Below are 22963 nucleotides of genomic sequence, written 5' to 3'. Positions count from 1 at the left end.
CAGTCCCTGCCCCATGTAGCGCTCGCCATCTCAATCCTCATTTTACAGATGAGGAAACCCAGGCCCAGAGAAGTGAAGTGGCTTGCCCAAGGTCCCACAGCAGACAAATGGCAGAGCCAGGATTAGAACCCATGATCTTCTGACTCCTAGCCCTGTGCTCTGTCCACTACAACATGCTACTTCTCTAGTAGTAGTAATAGCAGTTGTGTACTACCAGTACTGGTAATAGTAGTAGAAGCACTAATGGTAGTAGTAGTAGCAGTAATGATAGTAATAGTAGTAGTAATAGTGGTAGGAGGAGGAGGAGGAGAACAAGGAGAAGTAGAAAGAGGAGCTGTAGGTTTTCTCCCTACTGGATCATCTAGGAAGTTGAATCCATGTCTTCTAATCATTTAAGTCCTCACTCCATTCCCTCCCCTTCACAGCACTCAATATGTGCATATTCCATCGCTTCCCTCTGCCTCTAATTTATTTCAGTGTCTGTCTCCTGCACAAGATTGTAGACTCCTTGAGGGCAGGAATCATGTCTCCTTGAAAGCTCTTTGAAGGAAGGGACTGTGTCTACCAACTCTATTGTACTCTTCCAAGGGCTTAATACAGTGCTCTGCACCAAATAAGTATTGGCTGATCGATAGAAGCAATGTTTATAAGCACCCATTGGATGCAACACACCACGCTAAGCAGTTGAGAAGTACAAAACAAGCAAGGAGGTGACACTCCAGTGGGGGACCACTGCCATCAGTTTTGGCTTCCCCTTAATCACCAGATATGACTCCATCATGATCGCTCACTGAAAACTTGTTGGTTGCCTGACGACAACAGTGGGGTTGAGGAGGGAGGCTAGTGACCTAGTTTGGGGGATGGTTCTTTGTTCTCATTTTTCCACCCGAGGCGCCCTACCCCCAGCTAACGCAATCCCACTTCTGTTGTTTCCTCTAGGGAAGAAAGGGAAAAGGCTCCATCTTCGTCTGGGCCTCTGGGAACGGCGGCCGTCAGGGTGATAACTGCGACTGCGATGGTTACACAGATAGTATCTACACTATCTCCATCAGCAGTGCCTCCCAACAAGGCGTGTCGCCCTGGTATGCAGAGAAGTGTTCTTCCACGTTGGCCACAGCGTACAGCAGTGGGGATTATACTGACCAGAGAATCGTAGGTTGTTTTTATCAGACTTTCTCTGCCCCAACGGGGAGAATTTCATAACATGGTTTGCCTAGGAAAGATTGGGTTCCCTCTCTTTGATGCCCTGGGAGATCAGGAATCCTGTTCAGTCGCCGGAAAAGTTAGTAGCTGAGTGGTGACTCTACCCGTCTAGGGCCACCACACTTCTGAGGAAGCAGCATGGCCTAATGGGAAAAGCATGGTCCTGGGAGTCAGTGGACCTGGGTTCTAATTCTGGCTCTGCCAATTGCTTGCTGTGTGACCTTGGGCAAGTCAGTTAAATTCTCTGAACCTCAGTTTCCTCAACTGTAAATTCTCTGAACCTCAGTTTCCTCAACTGTAAAATGGGCTTTATATACCTGTTCATTCATTCATTTATTCAATCATATTTATTAAGCGCCTACTGTGTGCAGAGCACTGTATTAAGCGCTTGGGAAAGAACAATACAACAACTGTTCTTCCTCCTATTTAGAGTGTGAGCCCCATGGTGGGACAGGGACTGTGTCCGAACAAGTGAACATATACCTACCTCGGTGCTTGGAACAGTGTTTGACACATAGACTTTGGGCAAGTCACTTAACTTCTCTGTGCCTCAGTTACCTCGTCTGTAAAATGGGGATTGAAACTGTGAGCCCCCCCACGGGACAACCTGATCACCTTGTAACCTCCCCAGCGCTTAGAACAGTGCTTTGCACATAGTAAGCGCTTAATAAATACCATTACTATTATTGTTATTATAGTCAGCACTTAACAAATGCCATAAAAAAAAGATTAAGTCTTCCAGTCTTCCTCACTCTTGTGTCCCCTCTTGGGGGCTCCAAGCTCTGACCTTCTCCCTGTCCACTCTGATACCACATTCTCCCTGAGCAGCAAAATTGAGGTCATTCCGGGAAACGCTTCAGTTACACCAGTTGCCAATTCAACCAAGGGGACTGAGCAGGAATGGTACATGATGGCCCCAGAATACAATGCCAAGGACAACAAGGGCATCTGTGAGTCTGTGTCCCCTAGCCTGAAGGAATCTGCGTTCCTCAGCTGCCTAATAAGAGCTAGTTGAGCTGGTAGAAGTCATGTCCAATCAATCAATCAATCAATCGTATTGAGCACTTACTATGTGCAGAGCACTGTACTAAGCGCTTGGGAAGTACAAATTGGCAACATATAGAGACAGTCCCTACCCAACAGTGGGCTCACAGTCTAAAAGGGGGAGACAGAGAACAAAACCAAACATACCAACAAAATAAAATAAATAGAATAGATATGTACAAATAAAATAGAGTAATAAATATGTACAACCATATATACATATATACAGGTGCTGTGGGGAAGGGAAGGAGGTAAGATGGGGGGGATGGAGAGGGGGACGAGGGGGAGAGGAAGGAAGGGGCTCAGTCTGGGAAGGCCTCCTGGAGGGGGTGAGCTCTCAGCAGAGCCTTGAAGGGAGGAAGAGAGCTAGCTTGGCAGTTGGGCAGAGGGAGGGCATTCCAGGCCCGGGGGATGACGTGGGCCGGGGGTCGATGGCGGGACAGGCGAGAGCGAGGTACGGTGAGGAGATTAGCGGCGGAGGAGCGGAGGGTGCGGGCTGGGCAGTAGAAGGAGAGAAGGGAGGTGAGGTAGGAGGGGGAAGGTGATGGAGAGCCTTGAAGCCCAGGGTGAGGAGTTTCTGCCTGATGCGCAGATTGATTGGTAGCCACTGGAGATTTTTGAGGAACTGTGGGAAAGGGACCATGTCTAACCCAATTAGCTTGGATCTAATAATAATAATGGCATTTATTATGGCCTTTCTCCAGACAATTTCCACCCTTTCTGCCCTTGGGGGCATCCATGAATAATAGTAATAATCAATAATTATGGTACTTGCTAAGCACTTACTATGTGCCAAACTCCGTTCTAAATGCTGGGGTAAATTCAAGTTAATCAGGTTGGTTATGGTCCCTGTCCTACATGGGGCTCCCAGTCTTAATCCCCATTTTTCAGATGAGGTAACTGAGGCCCAGAAAAGTGAGTTGACTTGACCAAAGTCACATGGCAGACATATGGTGGAGCCGGGATTAGAGCCCAGGTCCTTTTGGCTTCCAGGCCCATGCTGCGTACTGCATTCTCAACCTGTAGAAATCTCAAGGATCTAGAATTCCTGCCCCGATGTTTCACCCCTTCATGAAGATGTGCAGGTTCTATCTAACCCCAGTCACCAGTCTGCCTTAGGACTCAGAGCGATTTCACACCAAGAGTGCCACCATTTCTTAGCTCATAAAGTCTGAATTCTTACCTGGGGCCAGAATGAGAAAACTCAATAAGGGGTGGTCTCAACTGAGTCACCTTAAGTACACTGTTCAGCTGGTGACAAAGTCGATCTGTTCTCAGCTCCAGCCTGACTGTGGTCACTGGGCTCTGGGTCACTGAGCTTTAGATGTTTTATTTTCCACCATGTGTCGAGAAGAAGGCTAAATCCCAGAGAGTTTGCTGCTCTAAAAATAACAACTCAAGTATTTGTTAAGTGTTTACTATGTGCCAAGTACTCTGCTAACCACTGTGGTAGACAGAGGATACTTAGATCAGATAGAGTTCCCGTCCCACATGGAGCACACATTCTAATGGGAAATTTCATCTTCATTTTATAGATGAGGAAGCTGAGGTCCAGAGAGGGAAACTAATGCTCAGAGAGGCCGTATGTGGAGATATGAAGCTGGAATGGCAGGTCTGGTAGCAATCAGACCTGGGTTTTTTATTTTGGGGCCCATCAACTTTTGGAATTTATCAACAATAGACTTGGGCAGGTTATTTTTGGTAATTTGACTGCTGCTCTTAAAAGCATCACAATCTCACCTGCAGCACTAGTGTCCTTTCCAATGTGGAAATACTGTCCATCTCTGAAACCGAGTCACACCTGGCATGAAAATGTAGATGCCAAAGGATCAGCTCAGCCTGTATTTTTCCTTCACTTGTTATGGTTTTTATTAAGAATTTAGCAGGGGCCAAGCACTGTGTTATGTGCTGAGTACTTACAAGGTAATCAGAGCATGCACAACCCACAAGAGGCTCACAGTCCAAGAGGGCATTTTGTCCCCATTTTGCAGGTGAGAAAACTGAGGCCCAAAGGCTAAGTGACACCCAAGGTCACACTACAGTCCAGGGGCAGAGTTAGTCTGCTGATTCTCAATCCCATTTTCTTTCCCTTAGGTAATATTAGCTCTCCTCTCTGGGGTACTTCTTTGGAAAGCACCCCAAGAAAAACAAGCTCTTTGATAGTGGCCTTAATCATTTTGGACAGATTTTGTGTGGTCACTAGATGAACATCTACATGCCCCCCCCCCCACCCCGCCACCTCTCTCTCAAGAGACTGAAAGGTTTACAAATTCAGTTCACCGGGTGATTTGAGAGAACAGAAGCACTCAGCCTGTATTTGTTTAATGGCACCTACAAGCAGCTGGGCTTGTTAAGTAATTCACTCATCATTTTCCAATCATCCAGTCTGTTTTTCATTCTCTCCAGTGAAGATTTGAGGAACTGACTTGGCTTTTGAAAAGATAAATCATCCAGAGAACAAATAAATGGGCTGAGCGCTCCTTCAAGGAGTTGAAAAGAAACAGTCTTAAGCCACTAGACACCTGTCATTTGGGCCACCATGCTCACTGCCTTTCCAGTGCCTCCAGATGAACAGTTATAAATGGCAGTGCTCTTCATTCATTCATTCAGTTGTATTCATGGAGAGCTTACTGTGTACTCAATGGTTGGGAGAATATAACAATAAACAGTCACATTCCCTGCCTATTTCTCATCTCAACTACCAGACCTCAGGAAATCCAGTGTTTCCAAGTAGGATTTCAGGGAGGGGATAATTGAGCAAATGCTACATCCAAGACTCCCTCCTCTGGGATGAATTTCCCAGCCTAAAAACTTTGCCCTGGGGCCCTTCTAAATCTCCACCAGTCCAATGACCTGTCCACTGCGCATTGTGGGCAGGGAATGTGTCTGTTTATTGTTTATTGTTTATTGTTATATTGTACTCTCCCAAGTGCTGAGTACAGTGCTTTGTGCACAGTAAGCACTCAGTAAATACGATTTAATGAACAAACACTGCCACCTGCCATGTGCTTTTGGGGATGTAGAAGGTGGGCTGAATTTCTCAAGAGCCCTGCATTTCCATCAGAGATGTGTGACAGTGTATGTTAGTGAGTGAGGTTTTAACAGAGTAGGATTACATCTTCCTAGCTGATTGGATGTTCAATTCCCCTGGTGCCAGGCTCCAGTGGAGAGCCTTGGAGTTCAAGAGTCTTGATAGAGTGATTTTCTGAGGGGAGGGGCTTGTGGAGGCGGGGAAAGATCCCTTAAGGCATCATTAGGGTGGAACAGAAGCCCAGCTTGGTGGTCAGCACTACCAGCCAATGGACCAGTCCCCCAAAGTCCTAGGAGATGGTCTCATCTGAATTTTATTTGCAGACTCAAGTCCAGGAGGCTGGGGAATCTTCAAATTCAAATCAGAAAGTGTCAAATTCTGGCAAGTAATCTAGCCCAAACAAAGGGCTTTTACTGATCCAGTATGATTTTCAAACATTCCCTCTTTGCCCACAGGGTATGTTTAGATAATATCAAGAGAAGAGAAACTATTCCCATTGGAAGTTCCCAGAAAAGATACTTTAAGCCAGAAGCTAGAGCCAGGTTGAACAGAGAGGAGAGGGAAGGGAAATACCAAGAGCCTATGTGCACCAGCACTTAGAACTGTGCTCAGCACTTACAACAGTGCTTGGCACATAGTAAGCACTTAACAAATACCATCATTATTACTGATCCACTGATTTGGGAAGGAGAGGGAATATAGCCCCAACTGAGTTTTCTGCTTGGGGCAGATGCCCCCGTCGTCTGCTAACCTTGATTGGGCGAGCTTCTCACGTGTCAATTTTCCTCTCTGTCTTCCTTTCCATCCCCTTGTTTCTCAGACCAGTGCCGACCTACACAACGAGTGCACAGTGACCCACACGGGGACATCAGCCTCTGCCCCGCTGGCCGCTGGGATCTTCGCTCTCGCTCTAGAGGCCAAGTAAGACTCCAGAGTGTTCCTCACCACTTTGATTCAAACCCCCTTTCAACCCAAATTCAGGGCCCAAGGATCCCATAGAAAGAGAGAGACTTTGGGTTGGCTTCCCCAGGTTTAAAGCTTTGCTGGCCCAATTTCCCACTGTGTAGAGTGATGACAGATCTATTGAGGCCAATCAAGGGGGTGGCTTGGTGCGTAGAAGTGCAGTCCATTTCTGGGGACAGAGGTGCCTCTTTCATGCCTGTGGGAGCTGCCATTGTAAGAGCAGTCAGATCCCCTATGGAGTTGGTGACAGATTTTCCCGAAACCTTACAACAAACTCCTTGGTAATGACAACCTCCAACATGAGGAAGTCTTTCATTCACCCCGTCAGTCCACTGTCTGATTCATTACCCTTTTAAATTGATAATAATAATACTAATTATGGTACTTGTTAAGCACTTACTATGTGCCGAGCACGTTCTGGGTAGATAGAAGGTAATCAGGTTGTCCCATGTGGGGCTCACAGTCTTAATCTCAATTTTATAGATGAGGTAACTGAGGCACAGAGAAGTTAAGCGGCTTGCTGAAGGTCACATAGCAGACAAGCGGTGTGGCTCAGTGGAAAGAGCATGGGCTTTGGAGTCAGAGGTCAGGGTTCAAATCCCGGCTCCGCCAATTGTCAGCTGTGTGACTTTGGGCAAGTCACTTGACTTATCTGTGCCTCAGTTACCTCATCTAGAAAATGGGGATTAAACCTTTGAGCCCCCCGTGGGACAACCTGATCATCTTGTAACCTCTCCAGAGCTTAGAACAGTGCCTTGTACATAGTAAGCACTTAATAAATGCCATTATTATTATTATTATTGTCATTAGACAAGTGGCAGAGCCAGAATTAGAACCCAAGGCCTCTGACTCCCAAACCTGTGTTCTTTCCACTAAGCCATGCTGCTTAAAAGACCTCCATACAAAGTTTTGCCTCAGAACAAAGCCCTTCCTTCCTGCCCACCATAAGCTCCTGTCTCATTGTAAATGGATTTTCCTGTATGCTGTGACTGGATGCTTGACTTCTATGTGCTTGGTATGGGCAGGGAATATGTCCCGCATGTTGCTCGCAATCTTAATCCTCATTCTACAGATAAGGTAACTGAGGCCCAGAGAAGGAAAGCGACTTACTCGAGGTCACACAGCAGACAAGTGGCGGAGCCAGGATTAGAACCCATGACCTTTTGACTTCCAAGCCCGTGCTCTATCCACTATGCAAAATAGATTAGGGATAGAGGAAGTTGCAGAGTATGAGAATATTTGCATAAATGTTGTAGGGCTGGGGTGGGTATCAAAGTGCTTAAGGGGTCCACAGCCAAGTTCATAGGTCTCACAGTCAGTGAGCATGCCAAATGCCCCACCCCTGAGTGAGGCACCTGTCTGATAATAATAATGATAATAATAATATTTGTTAAGTGCTTGCTATGTGTTAAGGACTGTTCTAAGCACGGGGATAGTCATAGTTTCATCATGTCCAACACATTTCCTGAACCAGATGGGGCTCACAGTCTAAGTAGGAGGGAGAACGGGTATTAAATCCCCATTTTTACAGTTGAGGAAACTGAGGCACAGAGAAATTAAGTGACTTTCACAAGGTCACACAGGAGATAGGTGGCAGAGCAGGAATCAGAGCCCAGTTCCTCTGATTCCCAGGCCCATGCTTTTCCCACTGAGCCACGCTGCGTCTCTTTGCTCCTGTTTCTCCAAGATTCTGCTTTTCCAAGATCCTCTGGCTGGGATCTTCGATCCCCAAATCCAGCAGTCACCACCAAGCCAGGCCTCCCAGTCCCAACACCCTCACCCACCTCCTCTCTAAATCAGCAGAACAGTTTTTACCAGTCCCACACAACTCCCGGGTTGATAGCATCAACAGAAGTTAGCTTAATCATCACTACTCCTACTCTTCCTATTCATTCATTCAAACGTATTCATTGAACGCATACTGTGTACAGAGCACTGTACTAAGCACTCAAAGTGCTTCTTCAGTGCTAAGTTCAATTCAATTCAATCGTATTTACTGAGCACTTTCTGTGTGCAGAACACTGTGCTAAGCACTTGATTTTCTCTTGGGAAATAATAACTTGAAGTGGTGTGAGGTATTCTTCACAGCAAGCCCCTCAGTCTCTCTAGCCCTCTGACCAACCCACTCCCTCAGAGTAATAGTAATAATAATAATTTTTGTATTTGTTAAGCGCTTACTATGTGCAAAGCACTGTTCTAAGCGCTGGGGAGGATACAAGGTGATCAGGTTGTCCCACGTGGGCTCACAGTCTTAATCCCCATTTTACAGATGAGGGAACTGAGGCACAGAAAAGTTAAGTGACTTGCCCAAAGTCACACAGCTAAGTGGCGGAGGTGGGATTTGAACCCACGACCTCTGACTCCCAAGTCCAGGCTCTTTCCCCTGAGCCACACTGCTACATTATATTCACATCAGAAACAATGTCATAAATGTCGGCATCAGATCCCGACCCGAACTTCCCCGTAGATCGGTAATATCAGTACCTAAATCATTTCTGCATCATCAGAATAACAACGACCCTCACTCCCTCCTTATCCTGTCACCCCCCTCCAGCCTTTGCAGTCCCCAGTATCATCATCATCATTAGCATCATCCTTGTATCATCATCATCATCATTAGCATCATCCTTATATCATCATCATTATCACCATCATTATCCTCATCAGTTCAATAGACAGCAACTGTCTCCACCCCAGAGAAGACGAGGAATGGTTGGGCCAACATGAGCAGCCTCAAACACAGACTCACCAGGTTGTAGAAGGCCATTTTCTATCTCCTTCCCACCTGCAGGCTGAGTCAAACACTGCTCAGAAGCCTTACATAGAGCTGGGGACCATTAAAGGGCCAGGAGATCTGGAGGGGAGAGAAAGGGAGAGAGAGAGAGAGAGGGAGAGAGGGAGAGGGGGAGAAGGAGGGAGAGAGAGAGAGAGAGAGAGAGAGAGAGAGAGAGAGAGAGTCAGTCACTCAGACAGCAACACAACTCCATCAAAGTCCTGCACACATCAACACACCACCAAAGCCCACAGTTGGGTAGGGACTGTCTCTATATGTTGCCAACTTGTACTTCCCAAGAGCTTAGTACAGTGCTCTGCACACAGTAAGTGCTCAATACAATTGATTGATTTACTGATTGACCAAACACTGCAATCATCAAGACACCACCATTCATTCATTCATGCAATCAATCGTATTTATTGAGCGCTTACTGTGTGCACAGCACTGCACTAAGCGCTTGGGAAGTACAAACCGACAACATATAGGGATGGTCTCTCCCCAACAACAGGCTCACAGTCTAGAAGGGGGAGACAGACAACAAAACAAAACACCATCAAACCCTTCAGGCTTCAACACTCTGCAATCAAATGCCGTAGTCATCAACACACCACTATCACACCCCACAGACACCAATACACCACCAACAAACACTGTAGTCATCAACACATAGCCATCAAATCCTGCAGACATCAACACACCACCATCGAACACTGCAGTCAATCCTGGTGTGGGAAGGGAACGAATCTACTACCTCCGTTGTAGTGTACTCTCCCAAGTGCCTAATACAGTGCTCTGCACACAGTAAGTGCTCAATAAATGCCACGATCTTGCCGAGGGGAAAATGCTGCCTGGAAATAGGAGATAAGGTCGGCTGGGGTCCTTTCCCCCTCTGGGTATGGTGCTCCCATCTAATTCCTGACAGGTTCTCCAAATAGCACTTTACATTCGGCTGTGTTGTTTATTTCCCTCCAGCATATCTGTGTGAAGGGGTCCATCTCACACTGTTTTAACCAGCAGCATTCATTCAAGTGACTTGTGAATCCTGTTGAGTCTAGCAAACCCAGAACGACTGTCAGAAGGGGAATGATTCATTGCCAGTCAACAAACTGTCTGTCACTTGTGTTGTGCGATCACTCCCACGAAGAAGACTTTTAGCAAGCAAATGCCTGGAATGTTCTAAATTGAATTCCAGGGAAATCCCCTGATTATTTTTCCAAAAACCAGATCCAAGGAAAGACAGAAAGCAGGAGAAAATGCACCTAGAGAATGTGTTTCCAAGAGAAAGATTAGGGTGGGATGCTTGAAAAGGGCTTTGCTATATTTGCAAGAGGGTCATCTTATGGATTTCTGTCTGTCTTGTAGCTGGGCCTTGGGAATGCTGTAAATTGAACATAGAAAACTGAGTGTTAGGAGGCAAATGCCCAGATTCCCTGGAGAGAGTTGGGGTGGGGTGGGGCAGGAAGTGCAGAATCAATCAATCAATCAATCGTATTTATTGAGCGCTTACTGTGTGCAGAGCACTGTACTAAGCGCTTGGGAAGTACAAGTTGGCAACATGTAGAGACAGTCCCTACCCAACAGTGGGCTCACAGTCTAAAAGGGGGAGACAGAGAACAAAACCAAACATACTAACAAAATAAAAGAAATAGAATAGATATGTACAAATAAAATAGAGTAATAAATATGTACAAACATATAAACATATATACAGGTGCTGTGGGGAAGGGAAGGAGGTAAGATGGGGGGGATGGAGAGGGGGACGACGGGGAGAGAGGGGGAGAATAGGGGAGGAATGCAGATAGAATGATACCGCCTCAGGGGAAGGCTGTCATCCATCAATCAATAGCATTTAACACTTACTCTTTTTTTAATGATATTTGTTAAGCACTTACTGTGTGTCAGGCACTGTACTAAACACTGGGGTAGATACAAACTAATCAATTTGGACACAGTCCATGTCCCACATGGGGCTCAGAGTCTTAGTCTCCATTTTTACCCATGACATAACTGAGGAACAAAGAAGTTAAGTGACTTCTTGCCCAAGGTCGCACAACAGACTAGTGGCAGAGCCTGAATTAGAATTCAGGTCCTTCTATCATGCCCGTGCTCAGTCGGCTAGACCATGCTACTTCTCTGTGCAGAGCACTGTACTAAGCTCTTGGGAGAGTACAATAAGCTCATTATGGGCAGGGAACCTGACTACTAACTCCGTCGATTGTATCCTCCCATGCGCTTAACACAGTGCTCTGCATATTACATGCTCAAAAAAAGCATTGATTGATTACAATAGAATTGTCAGGCATTACCCCTGCCCTCTGGAATTCATTCATTCAATCGCATTTACTGAGCACTTACTGTTTGCAGAGCACCGTACTAAGCACTTGGGAAGTACAAATCAGCAACGTATAGAGACGGTCCCTACCCAACAACAGGCTCACAGTCTAGAAACATTCCAGTCTAACAGTGGAGACAGATAGTAATATAATAATAATGATGGCATTCATTAAGCGCTTACTATGTGCAAAGCACTGTTCTAAGCGCTGGGGGGGTTACAAGGTGATCAGTTTGCCCCACAGGGGGCTCACAGTCTTAATCCCCATTTTACAGATGAGGTAACTGAGGCACAGAAATGTTAAGTGACTTGCTCAAAGTCACACAGCTGGCAATTGGTGGAGCCGGGGTTTGAACCCATGACCTCCGACTCCAAAGCCCATGCTCTTTCCACTGAGCCATGCTGCTTCTCAATCAGCTCCGCCCTCCTGATGGAAAATGCTGATGCTCAACTTCCACGCCCCACATCCTGATCCCAATCCCAGGGGCCCCGCGGCCACTAACCAGAACTTTCCCCCTAGCCCGAACCTCACTTGGAGGGACATGCAGCACCTGGTGGTTTGGACTTCCGAATACGACCCGCTGGCCCTGAACCCTGGCTGGAAAAAGAACGGAGCGGGTCTCATGGTCAACAGCCGCTTTGGCTTTGGGCTCCTGAATGCCAAGGCCCTGGTGGATCTGGCCGACCGCAGCACGTGGCGTGCCATCCTGGAGAAGAAAGTGTGCATCGTGCGAGATGAGGCCTTTGAACCCAGGTGAGCGTGGACTTGGAGGGGGATATCTGGGCCTCCACCCAGGCTTGTCCGTGGAGGCTCAGGAGGGGAACCCAGATATCCATGGGTTCCGGGGAACAGGAGTCTAGTTGTGGGCAGCGAATGTGTCTCTTTATTGTTCTACTGTACTCTCCCAAGCACTTAGTACAGTGCTCTGCACACAGTAAGTGCTCAGTAAATATGACTGACTGACTGACTGACTGATAGGAGTAGAATCAAGCTGGCATTGGGGAGGGGAAGTTGTATTCTTCCTGTAACACTAGGCCATAGAGGCAGGTTTCTATTATCACCTTCTTTTCAGCAAGCTCTCGCCAGAGCCAACTCAAAAAAGAAACAGCATTGTCCAGTGGAAAGAGTCCAGGCCTAGGAGTCAGAGGACCTGGGTGCTAATCCCAGCTCTGCCACTTGTCTGCTGTGTGTGACCTTGGGCTAGTCACTTCACTTCTCTGTGCCTCAGCTACCTCATCTGTAAAATGGAGATTAAGACTGTTTGCCCCACGTGGACATGGATTGTGTCTCTAGACTGTAAGATCGGGTTTTTTGGTTTGTTTTTTGGTATTTGCTAAGCAGTTACTATGTGTCATTGCACTGTTTTATGTTCTGGGGTAGGTTCACGGTAATTAGGTCGGGTACAGTCCCTGTCCCACATGGGACTCACAGTCTAGACAGGAGGGCGAACAGGCATTTAATCCCCGTTTTTCAGTGGAGGAAACAGGCACAGAGAAGTGAAGTGACTTGCCTAAGGTCACAAAAAAAGCAGTTGACTTACCTAAGTCCACAAGGCAAGCAATTGGCAGAGCTGGGATTAGAATTCAGGTCCTCTAACTCTCAGGCACATGCTCTTTCCATTGGGCCAGATTGTTAATCATTGTGGGAAGGGAACTTGTCTATCAACTCTGTTCTACTATATTTTCCCAAGTGTTTAGTACAGTGCTCTGCCCACAGTAAACACTCAATGAATACCATTGATGATAATAATAACAATAATAATAATAATGACATTTTATTAAGCACTTACTATGTGCAAAGCACTGTTCTAAGTGCTGGGGAGGTTACAAGGTGATCAGGTTGTCCCATGGGGGGCTCAAAGTCTTAATCCCCATTTTACAGATGAGGGAACTGAGGCACAGAGAAGTGAAGTGACTTGCCCAAAGTCACACAGCTGACAATTGGCAGAGCTGGAATTTGAACCCATGACCTCTGACTCCAAAGCCCGGGCTCTTTCCACTGAGCCACACTGCTTCTCTGATGATGATGATGCCAACTTGTTGCCGACTATGTTGCCAACTTGTACTTCCCAAGCGCTTAGTACAGTGCTCTGCACACAGTAAGCGCTCAATAAATACGATTGAATGAATGAATGAATGAATAACTTCTAATGTTGGCTCTGCCACTTGTCTGCTGTGTTACCTTGGGCAAGTCACTTCACTTCTCTGGGCCTCAGTTTCCTCATCTGTAAAACAGGGATTGAGACTGTGAATGGGACAGGGACTGTGTCCAACCTAAGTTGCCTGTATCCACCCCAGAGCTTAGTACGATGCCTGGCACACAGTAAATGCTTAACAAATGCTACAATTATTATTATTAATAATATTATTATTCACTGATTTTACTGTCTAGAGAGAGTAGCCATTGGCTGCCCTGGTGCCCAGAGGGAGCATTCTAGGAAAGCAGCAGCACTGCCTCCATCTCTTTGATCACTGAGGGCACCCCTCTCCCCAGGGCCTGGGGAGTTGCCTTAGTGCCCCTTTACCCCACTCTCTAATTCCCTTCCAGTTTCTCCAGTGTGGAGCATTACACTAACAGGACTGACTATTTACTGTCTGCTGCAGTCGGCGGGGCCTAGCCCAGAAGACGGGCAAAGGCATTTTTCCTGTCCTCAGTGAGCTTCCTTTCCAAAGTGGAACTCCCCTCTCCCCTGTTCTATGTCACCCTTCTCCCCATGACCTCTTACCACTGTGAACTATGGGTCAGCAGGAAGAGTGGGAACAATCCATCCCATTGATTCATTCATTCATTCAATCATATTTATTGAGCACTTACTGTGTGCAGAGCACTGTACTAAGCACTTGAGAAGTACAAGTTGGCAACATATAGAGATGGTCCCTACCCAACAGCGGGCTCACAGTCTAGAAGGGGGAGACAGACAACAAAACAAAACATATTAACAAAATAAAATAAATAGAATAAATATGTACAAGTAAAATAGAGTAATAAATATGTACAAACATATATACATATATACAGGTATACATATATGTATGTCCCACCTGGAACTCACCATCCCAATTCACCGATGAGGCAACTGAGGCCCAGAGAAGTGAAATGACTTGTCTAAGATTACACGAAAGGCAAGCAATGGAGCTGGGATTAGAACTCAGGTCCTTCTGATTCCCACGCCTGGGCTCTATCCACTAGGCTGCAGCACATGTAGAGAAGCTCAAGGAACAGAGATTGCAATTTTCCCAACGGAATCTCAAGATAATCCCTATTTACTGACAATGCAGATCTCCTAGCTGATAGGCTCGTCTCCACCCCGGCGCTTAGTACAATGTCCGGCACATAGTAAGCGCTCAACCAATACCATAATCATTATAATTATTACTAGCGCCATCTTACTTTATTGTATCTGGATTGATCCCTTCCTGTTCCCAGAGCCCTGAGAGCTGATGGAGAAGTTACCATTGAAATTCCTACTACAGCATGTGAAGGTCAGGAAAATGTCATCACCTCCCTGGAGCACGTGCAGTTCGAAGCCACAATTGAATATTCCCGCAGGGGAGACCTGCATGTCACCCTCACCTCAGCATTAGGTATGTTCCAGCAGGTGTTGTCTTCCTCAGAGAGAGTAAGCACTCAGATTGATATTTAATGCAGGGGAGGAGGAAATCCAATGACCTGATTGGGCTCCAATGAGGGACAAGTTCTGGTTCATAGAGAATCAAGTGTTTAAGAAATGCAGTTAGTCCTTTTGGCTTCAGTTTTGCAGAAGCTCAGACTCCCATGGGTTGGTATCCTTGGATCTTGGCTAAGCAGTGAATTTAACTTACTGAAAAGAGACCTACTGGGTCTGATTCTTCAAGGGACAATGCTTCCCCTTGAGAAGAGGGTAGTTTGACGCACCATTTGCTCTCTCAAGCAATTAGACAACCATTTACTGTCCAAGGGCAGGAAGTAATTACATACAATCCATGGACTAAGGGTCCCAATGAGCGAATTCCATTTCCAGAAGAGCCTGGGGTAAGTCTACAGGTTCTTGACTTTCCACTTCATCAGTTAATTTGGGTTTATTTCATTTACACAGGAACCAGTACTGTGCTGTTGGCTGAAAGAGAGAGGGACACATCCCCCAACGGCTTTAAGAACTGGGATTTCATGTCAGTCCACACGTGGGGAGAGAACCCAGTGGGCACTTGGGCATTACGAATTACTGATATGGTGAGTCTCCAAGATAATGGTGGTTTTCATTAAACGCTTATTATGTGCCAAGTACTGTGCTAAGTGCTGGAATAGATACAAGATAATCAGGTCAGACTCTGTCTCTGTCCCACACAGGGCTCACTGTCTAAAGGGGAGGGAGATTAAATTTTGAATCCCCATTTTACAGATTAGAAAACTGGCGCTCGAGAAATTAAGTGACTTGTCCAAAGTCACCCAGAAGGTAAGTGGCAGAGCCAGGATTAGAATCTGGGTTTCCTAGTCTATGTGTGCCAGCATAGCATGTGGGCAGCTGGGTGCAGGGAAGTCCAGTCAAAAGATTTTAGGATTGGAGATATTGATGCATTTGCCAAATCACAGATACACCAGCCCCAAGCCACCTACGGAAAAATTGAGTTTGAGATATCTTTTGCTGAAGTCTACCCTCAGGTCCCTCGGTGGCAGCCAGAGACATACTAATAATAATACCAATAATAATAGTAATAATAATAATTGTAATGGCATTTTTAAGCACTTGCTATATGCTAGGTACTGTTCTAATCGCTGGTGTAGCTACAGATTAATCAGGTTGGATACAATGCCTGTCCCACATTGGGCTCACAGTCTTAATCCCCATTTTACAGATGAGATAACTGAGGCACAGAGAAGTTAAGTGACTTGCCTGAGGTCACACACTAGACAAGTGTAGGTTAAAACCCAGGTCTTTCTGAATCCCAGGCCCAGACTCTATCCACTAGGCTATGCTGCTTCTCCAGCAGAGAAGCACGTGTTAAGCACTTATGTACCAAACGGTGAGGCAAATGAAGATAATCAGCTCTCTGTCCCAGCCCTGTTCTAGGTCACCTAGTTCCCTCCTAACTAAAACCTGATCATTTAGGCCAGTTCCCAGATTGGATCTTCCTTTTCAGACTGTACAAACCATTGGCTAACATGAACTCTTTTCTCTGCCACTGGAGACAGGATGGGAATTCAGCTCAGACAGGGTTAGGAACCATAATCAAATCCCCCAGCCAGGGCAGCAGTGCAGGACTACATTGCTCCCATCACTCCAGGTGATCTCGAAGGAACCGTTCCAAACATAGAAAGCATGACAAGGCCTAGTGGAAAGAACATTAGCCTGGGTGTCCACAGACCTGGGTTTTTAACTCGGCTCTTCCACTTGCCTGCTCTGTGACCTTACGCAAGTCACTTCCGTTCTCTGAGTTTCAGTTTCCTCACCTGAAAAATGAGGATTCAGTACCTGTTCTCCCTCTTACTTAGACTGTGAACCCCATATAGAACAGGGACTGTCCATCTTGATTATCTTGATCTGTCCCACTGCTTGGTACATAGTAGGCACTTAAATACCCCAATTATGATTATTGGGATTAGTATTATTATTGAATGAAGATAATCTAGATTTGCCTGAAAATCCAGAACCCAAGAGACTCAGTTCCACCTGTACTCCTTCCCTCTGCATCACTCTCACCTGTGCTCCCAACCCTGAGGTCGGAGTCAAAGGGGAAAGGTGAGGGACCAAAGCACATGCAGTTCCTTCTACATTATCCCTGAGATGAATTTCAGCCAGATCCTCCGCCTGGTTTATGACTGAGAAACTGACAGAGAAGGGAACGGATGAGTTTGTTGGAAGCATTTAAGATGGGAGGTGGGAGTTTTTGTAATGCATTATTAAAATAGAAAGGATCACAAGCTCTTCCGAGTCAGGCCATCGGGGAAGTGGTTGCGTGAGGGTCTCAGAGGGAGGGCGGCAGCATGCTTTCCCTCCAAACTTGTTGGCAAGAGGCTATGGTCTGGGAGCTGGAACTCTGAAATATCAGTCAGGAGAGTGTGGCTCGATGCCTGCTAATGCCACTGACTTTTTGAATGACATCAGCCATTGCTTAACGCTGTCCTGCATTCACCCTCCTTCCCCTTGTGAGACAAGGAAAACAACCTCTGCTGCCTCGCTTTCCGGAAAGGCTGTGAGCACATCATTCCCAGGGGATGGGGCAGTCAGAGTTCTGGTAGAGAGATGTTCGATAAATAGCAGCCACAGAGAATCAGGTTCATCGGGAATGCTGACTTGGGCCTGGTAGCAGCTCTGACAATTCCTCTAGCTAATCTGGAGGGCAGGCCAGCTTTATTTAAGAACTGGCTTTGCAGGTGGATGTTAATGTTTTTGTCAGCCTACCAAATTTCACTGGTATCAGAATCTTCAGTGAGAAGCAGCATGGCCTAGTGGAAGCATCATAGGCCTGGAAGCCAAAGGACCTCGGTTCTAATACTGGCTATGCCACTTGCCTGCTATTTGACCTTGGGCAAGTCTCTTAACTTCTCTATGCCTCAGTTTCTTCACCTGTGAAATGGGGTTCAAATATCTGTTCTCCCTCTCCCTTTGACTGTGACCCATGTGGGATGGGGACAGTGTCCAATCTGCTTATATTGTATCTACCCCAGTGCTTAGCACATAGTAAGTACCTAACAAATACCACAGCTATTATCATTACTATTATTATGAGGGTCAGAACCACAAGGCATCCGTTGGTAGCAAACCTGAAACAGGTCAGTTCTAGGCTTTGAGGCCACTTTCAGTTTTGATTCAAATGTTGAATTGCCCATGACTGGATTTTAAAGCAAAAAAAAAAAAAATCCTTTCTTGTTTTCTTTCAGCTCTGGGCCACCGGGTACACCCGAATTTTCAGAGATCAACTGAGTTCAGCGGGCTCTTCCTTTGCCTTGCTGCCCTTTCTCCAAAGGGCAATGAGAGCAGGTTTATTAAGAGTAATAATAATGATTGTGGCATTTGTTAAGCAGTTACTATGTGCCAAGCACTGTTCTAAGCATTGGGGTAGATATAAGACAATGAGGTCTCATATGGGGCTCACCATCTAAGTAGGGAGAACAGTTATTGAATCCTCATTTGGTAGATGAGGGAACTGAGATGCAGAGAAGTTAAGGGACTTGCCCAAGGTCACATAGCAGACAAGTGGCAGAGACGGGATTAGAACTCAGGTCCCCTGACTCCCAAGCCTGTGCCCTTTCCACTAGGCAATGCTGCTTCTCAATAAGGAGCTCCAGGAATATCAATGCCATCTGGGGGACATTCTTGACACCTTCTTATGTAATAATAATAATAATGATGATGATGGTATTTGTTAAGGGCTTACTACGTGCCAAGCACCGTACTAAGCACTGGATGGATACACGATAATCAGATTGGACACAGTCCCTGTCCCACGAGGGGCTCACAGTCTCAATCCCCATTTTACAGATAAGGGAACTGAAGCCCAGAGAAGTCGAGTGACTTGCCCAAGATCACACAGCAGACAAACGGCAGAGCGGAATTAGAACTCATGACCTTCTGACTCATGACACCAGGCCCATGCTCTAGCCACTACACCATGCTGCTAGCTATAACCACACCTTCATTTGCTCCTGTACTAAAACTTGTATTTTCCCCACAGTCTGGAAGAATGCAGAACCAAGGCCGAATTGTAAACTGGAAGCTGATTTTGCATGGGACGTCATCCCAGCCCGAGCACATGAAGAATCCTCGCGTGTACACTTCCTACAATACGGTGCAGAATGACCGCAGAGGGGTGGAGAGGATGACTGATTTGGCTGAGGTACCTTTTTCTCACAGTTCTGAATCCGTTTAGGGACAAAACCAAGGGCTGTTTTCAGAAACATTCCTGCCGATAAAGGAAGGATTTCAGCAGAAGGGATTTCAGCCTCGTTTTCAAAGAGCAGAGGATCTACCCGGGTGGTTTCTGTCGTAGATTATAGCAGTTGGCTAGTTCTGGTTATTTGGGATCTGGTCCTCTCCTGACTGACCAATAGTCCATCCAAGCAGCAACAGTAGCTCTGGGCTGCTTCTTTCACATGGCTTCCAGTCTTCCTGGGCCCTGGAGACGACTGTCTGACCTCCTGAGTTGGCGGGTGTTGGCGGGACAGAATGGAGGGTTGGAAACTCCCAGAATGCCATCTATCAACCAGGCCAACACGTTGATAACATCAGAGTATTAGGGAATGATTTACGTTATCCCAAAAACAGGCCCACCAGGTACTCCCCACAGTGGGCAATGGAGTGAGTTTTGCACCATGCAACATGGAGTCAAAAAGAAAGATTTCCAGAAAAAAATTTGTGCACATAGACAGATTCACCTTCAGGGTGTCATTTAGCAAACTAAAGCAAGGTTGGCGAGCCAAAAGCTGTAATGCTATTTCTCTTTGTAGTCTGCAACACTCTTGAGAGCCAGTTGAGTGTTAATCCCTTTCCCTAATACAGGCCCAGAAGGGCTAAGTGATAAAACTGAAACCTCCCAACAAGATGGAGCAGGGATTCAAACTCAGAGCTCTGGGCTCCGGTTCCCACTGTTAGGTCCCTGAGTCAGGTCTGGTTGCAGTGGATTTTTTATTGTCATTATTATTATCATTATTAACATCATTATTATTATTACTCTTGTTTAGCTCTTACTACATGCCAAGCACTGTACTAAGCACCGAGATAGACACAAGATGATAGGGATGGCTGTCCCACATGGGGCTCTCAGCGTAACTGGGAGGGAGTAGGATTTAATCCCTAGGATGTCATCAGGTCCCCGACCATGGTGGAGGACTGTTTGCTGTGAGTAAGAGGCATTTTGAGTATCTTGGCTCGTATGATACCGGAATGGAAGTCTGGGGAGGAGAAAATCTTGAATTCTCTTTTGGGGTAAGTGACCCAATTTACAACTAACAATTACAGATGCATCTCTTAAACTGTAAGCCCCACGTGGGACAGGGGAATCTGCTCGTTCTGCTTATATTGTATCTATCCCAGCATTTAGAAGAATGGTTGGCACATAGTATATGCTTAACAGATACCACGATTAGTATTATTATCATTACTACTGAACTTTCACCTGAGCCGCCCTCTAGCTTTCTCCAGGGTAGGAAGAAGGGTTTGCCATAAAAGGAGAGGAATGTAATTTCCACAGTGGTTTTAGAAGTCGAGTCGTGGGGAGATAGAACTTGGAAGCCACCAGGCTGCTGGCTTGCCAGTTCTCTCACTGATTATGGAGTGTCGCCTAGGGAAAAGTGCCTGGGCCTGAGAGCCAGAGGACCTGGATTCTAATACCGGCTCTGCCAATTCCTTGCTGTGTGACCTTGGGCGAGTCACTTCACTTCTCTGTTCCTCAGTTTTCTCAACTGTAAAATGGGGATGAAATACTTGTTCTCCCTCCAACTTCAGATTGCGAACCCCATGAGAGACAGGGATTGGGTCCAACCTGAGAGCGCTTGCTCTGTGCAGAGCACTGGACTGAGTGCTTGAATCTCTTCCAGATCCTAACCTAGGAATAGCTAGGCCCCACTGAGAGCTCACCTCCTCCAGGAGGCCTTCCCAGACTGAGCCCCCTCCTTCCTCTCCCCCTCATCCCCCTCTCCATCCCTCCCGCCTTACCTCCTTCCCCTCCCCACAGCACCTATATATATGTATATATGTTTGTACATATTTATTACTCTATTTATTTATTTATTTTACTTGTACATATCTATTCTATTTATTTTATTTTGTTAATATGTTTTGTTTTGTTCTCTGTCTCCCCCTTCTAGACTGTGAGCCCACTGTTGGGTAGGGACTGTCTCTATATGTTGCCAAGTTGTACTTCCCAAGCGCTTAGTACAGTGCTCTGCACACAGTAGGCGCTCAATAAATATGATTGATTGATTGATTGATTTTACATATGAGGAAACTGAAATGCAGAAAAGTTAAGTGACTTGTCCAAGGTCATCCAACAGACAGGTGGCAGAAACAGAATTAGAACCCAAATCCTCTGATTTCCAGGCTCCTGCTCTTTCCACTCGGTGATGCTACTTTCCCACTTTCCCTATTATATTATCCAAAGTGCTTAGAACAGTGCTCGGTACCCAGTAAGCGCTCGATAAATATCACTGATCGATTGATTTCCAGCTTCTCCCTGGGGACACCCGGGATGGTCCAGCAGCACCAACCCCCTTAATTTGTCACTGCTAATTAGGCCCACCTCTCCGGTGGTGTTCTGTGTTTTAGGAGCAGACCACGCCAGATACCCTGAGCGAGACTCCTCCGGTTTCAGAAGGTCCCAGAGTGGGTAATAGCAGCAGAGCAGATAAACCAACTGAGCAAATGTCTTTAGATGCCATGCTTCAGCTTCTGCAGAATGCATTCAACAGACAGATGGTTCCCAACCGAGCACCAAAGAAGACTCCGAAGGAAGAGCTACGCATTCCAAATGAACTCTTCTATCAAGCTCTGGAGAGATTAAACAAACTTTCCCCCATCAAAGACTCCGAGGACAGTCTCTACAGTGACTACGTTGATCTGTTTTACAAGACCAAACCATATAAACATAGAGATGATCTACTGCTGCAGGCCCTCCTCAACATCCTCAATGGACGAAACTGAAATTAGGAATGCGGTCCTGAGTTGGAAATATTCATGCTTCCTATGTAGCCCTCCCCCGTCCCCTGCCCTCAGCCCTCAAAGGAGGGCTTTCATATTTGGTTCCTAGGATCATTCACTCACTCATCTGTGTCGCCTCTTGGAGACACAACCAGTCAGCAGAGAGAGGGTGAGAGCAGGCAGGAATCTAGCAGATGTGGGGAAACTGTTAGCTGGTGAGAGTCAAAAGCGGGTCTGTTCAAACCATTCCCTCCCTGTCACAACAGTGGATCACTCCTATTGGGATTTCCAGGCCTCCAGTGCCTCTCAGACCCCATCAAAACTCCAGGCCCAGCCTTCTCCCTTAAACAATTCTAATCCATCTCAAGGGAAACCTAATTATCAACTGTGGCTGTAAAACCAGGAGATCTGTGTCAAGACCTACCCTGACCCCTGGCCTCAGTAATTGGGGCTTTCCACCTCTATAGGTTTCTTTGTATTTCGGATGCCTGCCTTCTCCCTGGTTCTTTACCTTTAAGCATCATAAAACGAATCCTGAATATCTTTTAACAGCATTTGTTAAGCACTAACAATGTCAAGTAATACTCTAAGTGCTGGGGTAGATGCAAGTTAGTCAGGCCAAATACAGTCCCTGTCCCACATGGGGTTTACAGTCTAAGTAGGAGGGAGAACAGGTATTGAATCCCCATTTAGCCAATGAGAAAACTGAGGAACAGAGAAGTGACTTGTCCAAGGTCAAACAGCGGGCAAATAGTGGAGGTGGGGTTGAAACCAGGCCCTCTGGCTCCCAGTCCTGTGCTTTATCCACTAGCCCACCAGGCTTCCCTGAAATCACTGTTCTCAGACAAAGGGATTTCTGATGTCTGAGTGTCTAATGGAGAAATTCTGCTAGAGATAGAGGCTCTGCAGTTAGAAATAATCCCTAGTCTTCCCTTTCCCAGCATCCCATTTTTTCCTACACGTTCGGTCCCAATATATCCCCTGGCCCAAGACACAGTCTG

General features: G+C 46.3%; 1 protein-coding gene across 1 annotated transcript in view; it reads left to right on the top strand.

Annotated features, from left to right (window-relative positions):
- The window catches only part of PCSK1 (proprotein convertase subtilisin/kexin type 1), a 48701-nt gene extending 26118 nt beyond the window's left edge, over positions 1–22583 (top strand). Inside the window, exons 8-14 of the mRNA XM_038765737.1 lie at positions 940–1152; positions 6099–6199; positions 11870–12103; positions 14777–14934; positions 15426–15559; positions 19003–19164; positions 21591–22583. Coding sequence (XP_038621665.1) covers positions 940–1152; positions 6099–6199; positions 11870–12103; positions 14777–14934; positions 15426–15559; positions 19003–19164; positions 21591–21965 — 1377 coding nt within the window. The 3' untranslated portion in view covers positions 21966–22583. The remainder of the gene's footprint in view (positions 1–939; positions 1153–6098; positions 6200–11869; positions 12104–14776; positions 14935–15425; positions 15560–19002; positions 19165–21590) is intronic.
- Positions 22584–22963: the final 380 nt, after the last annotated feature.

The sequence above is a fragment of the Tachyglossus aculeatus genome, chromosome 23 (assembly GCF_015852505.1).
Source record: "Tachyglossus aculeatus isolate mTacAcu1 chromosome 23, mTacAcu1.pri, whole genome shotgun sequence".
In the NCBI taxonomy this organism is placed as follows: Eukaryota; Metazoa; Chordata; class Mammalia; order Monotremata; family Tachyglossidae; genus Tachyglossus; species Tachyglossus aculeatus.
This window is presented reverse-complemented; position numbering and strand designations above follow the sequence as displayed.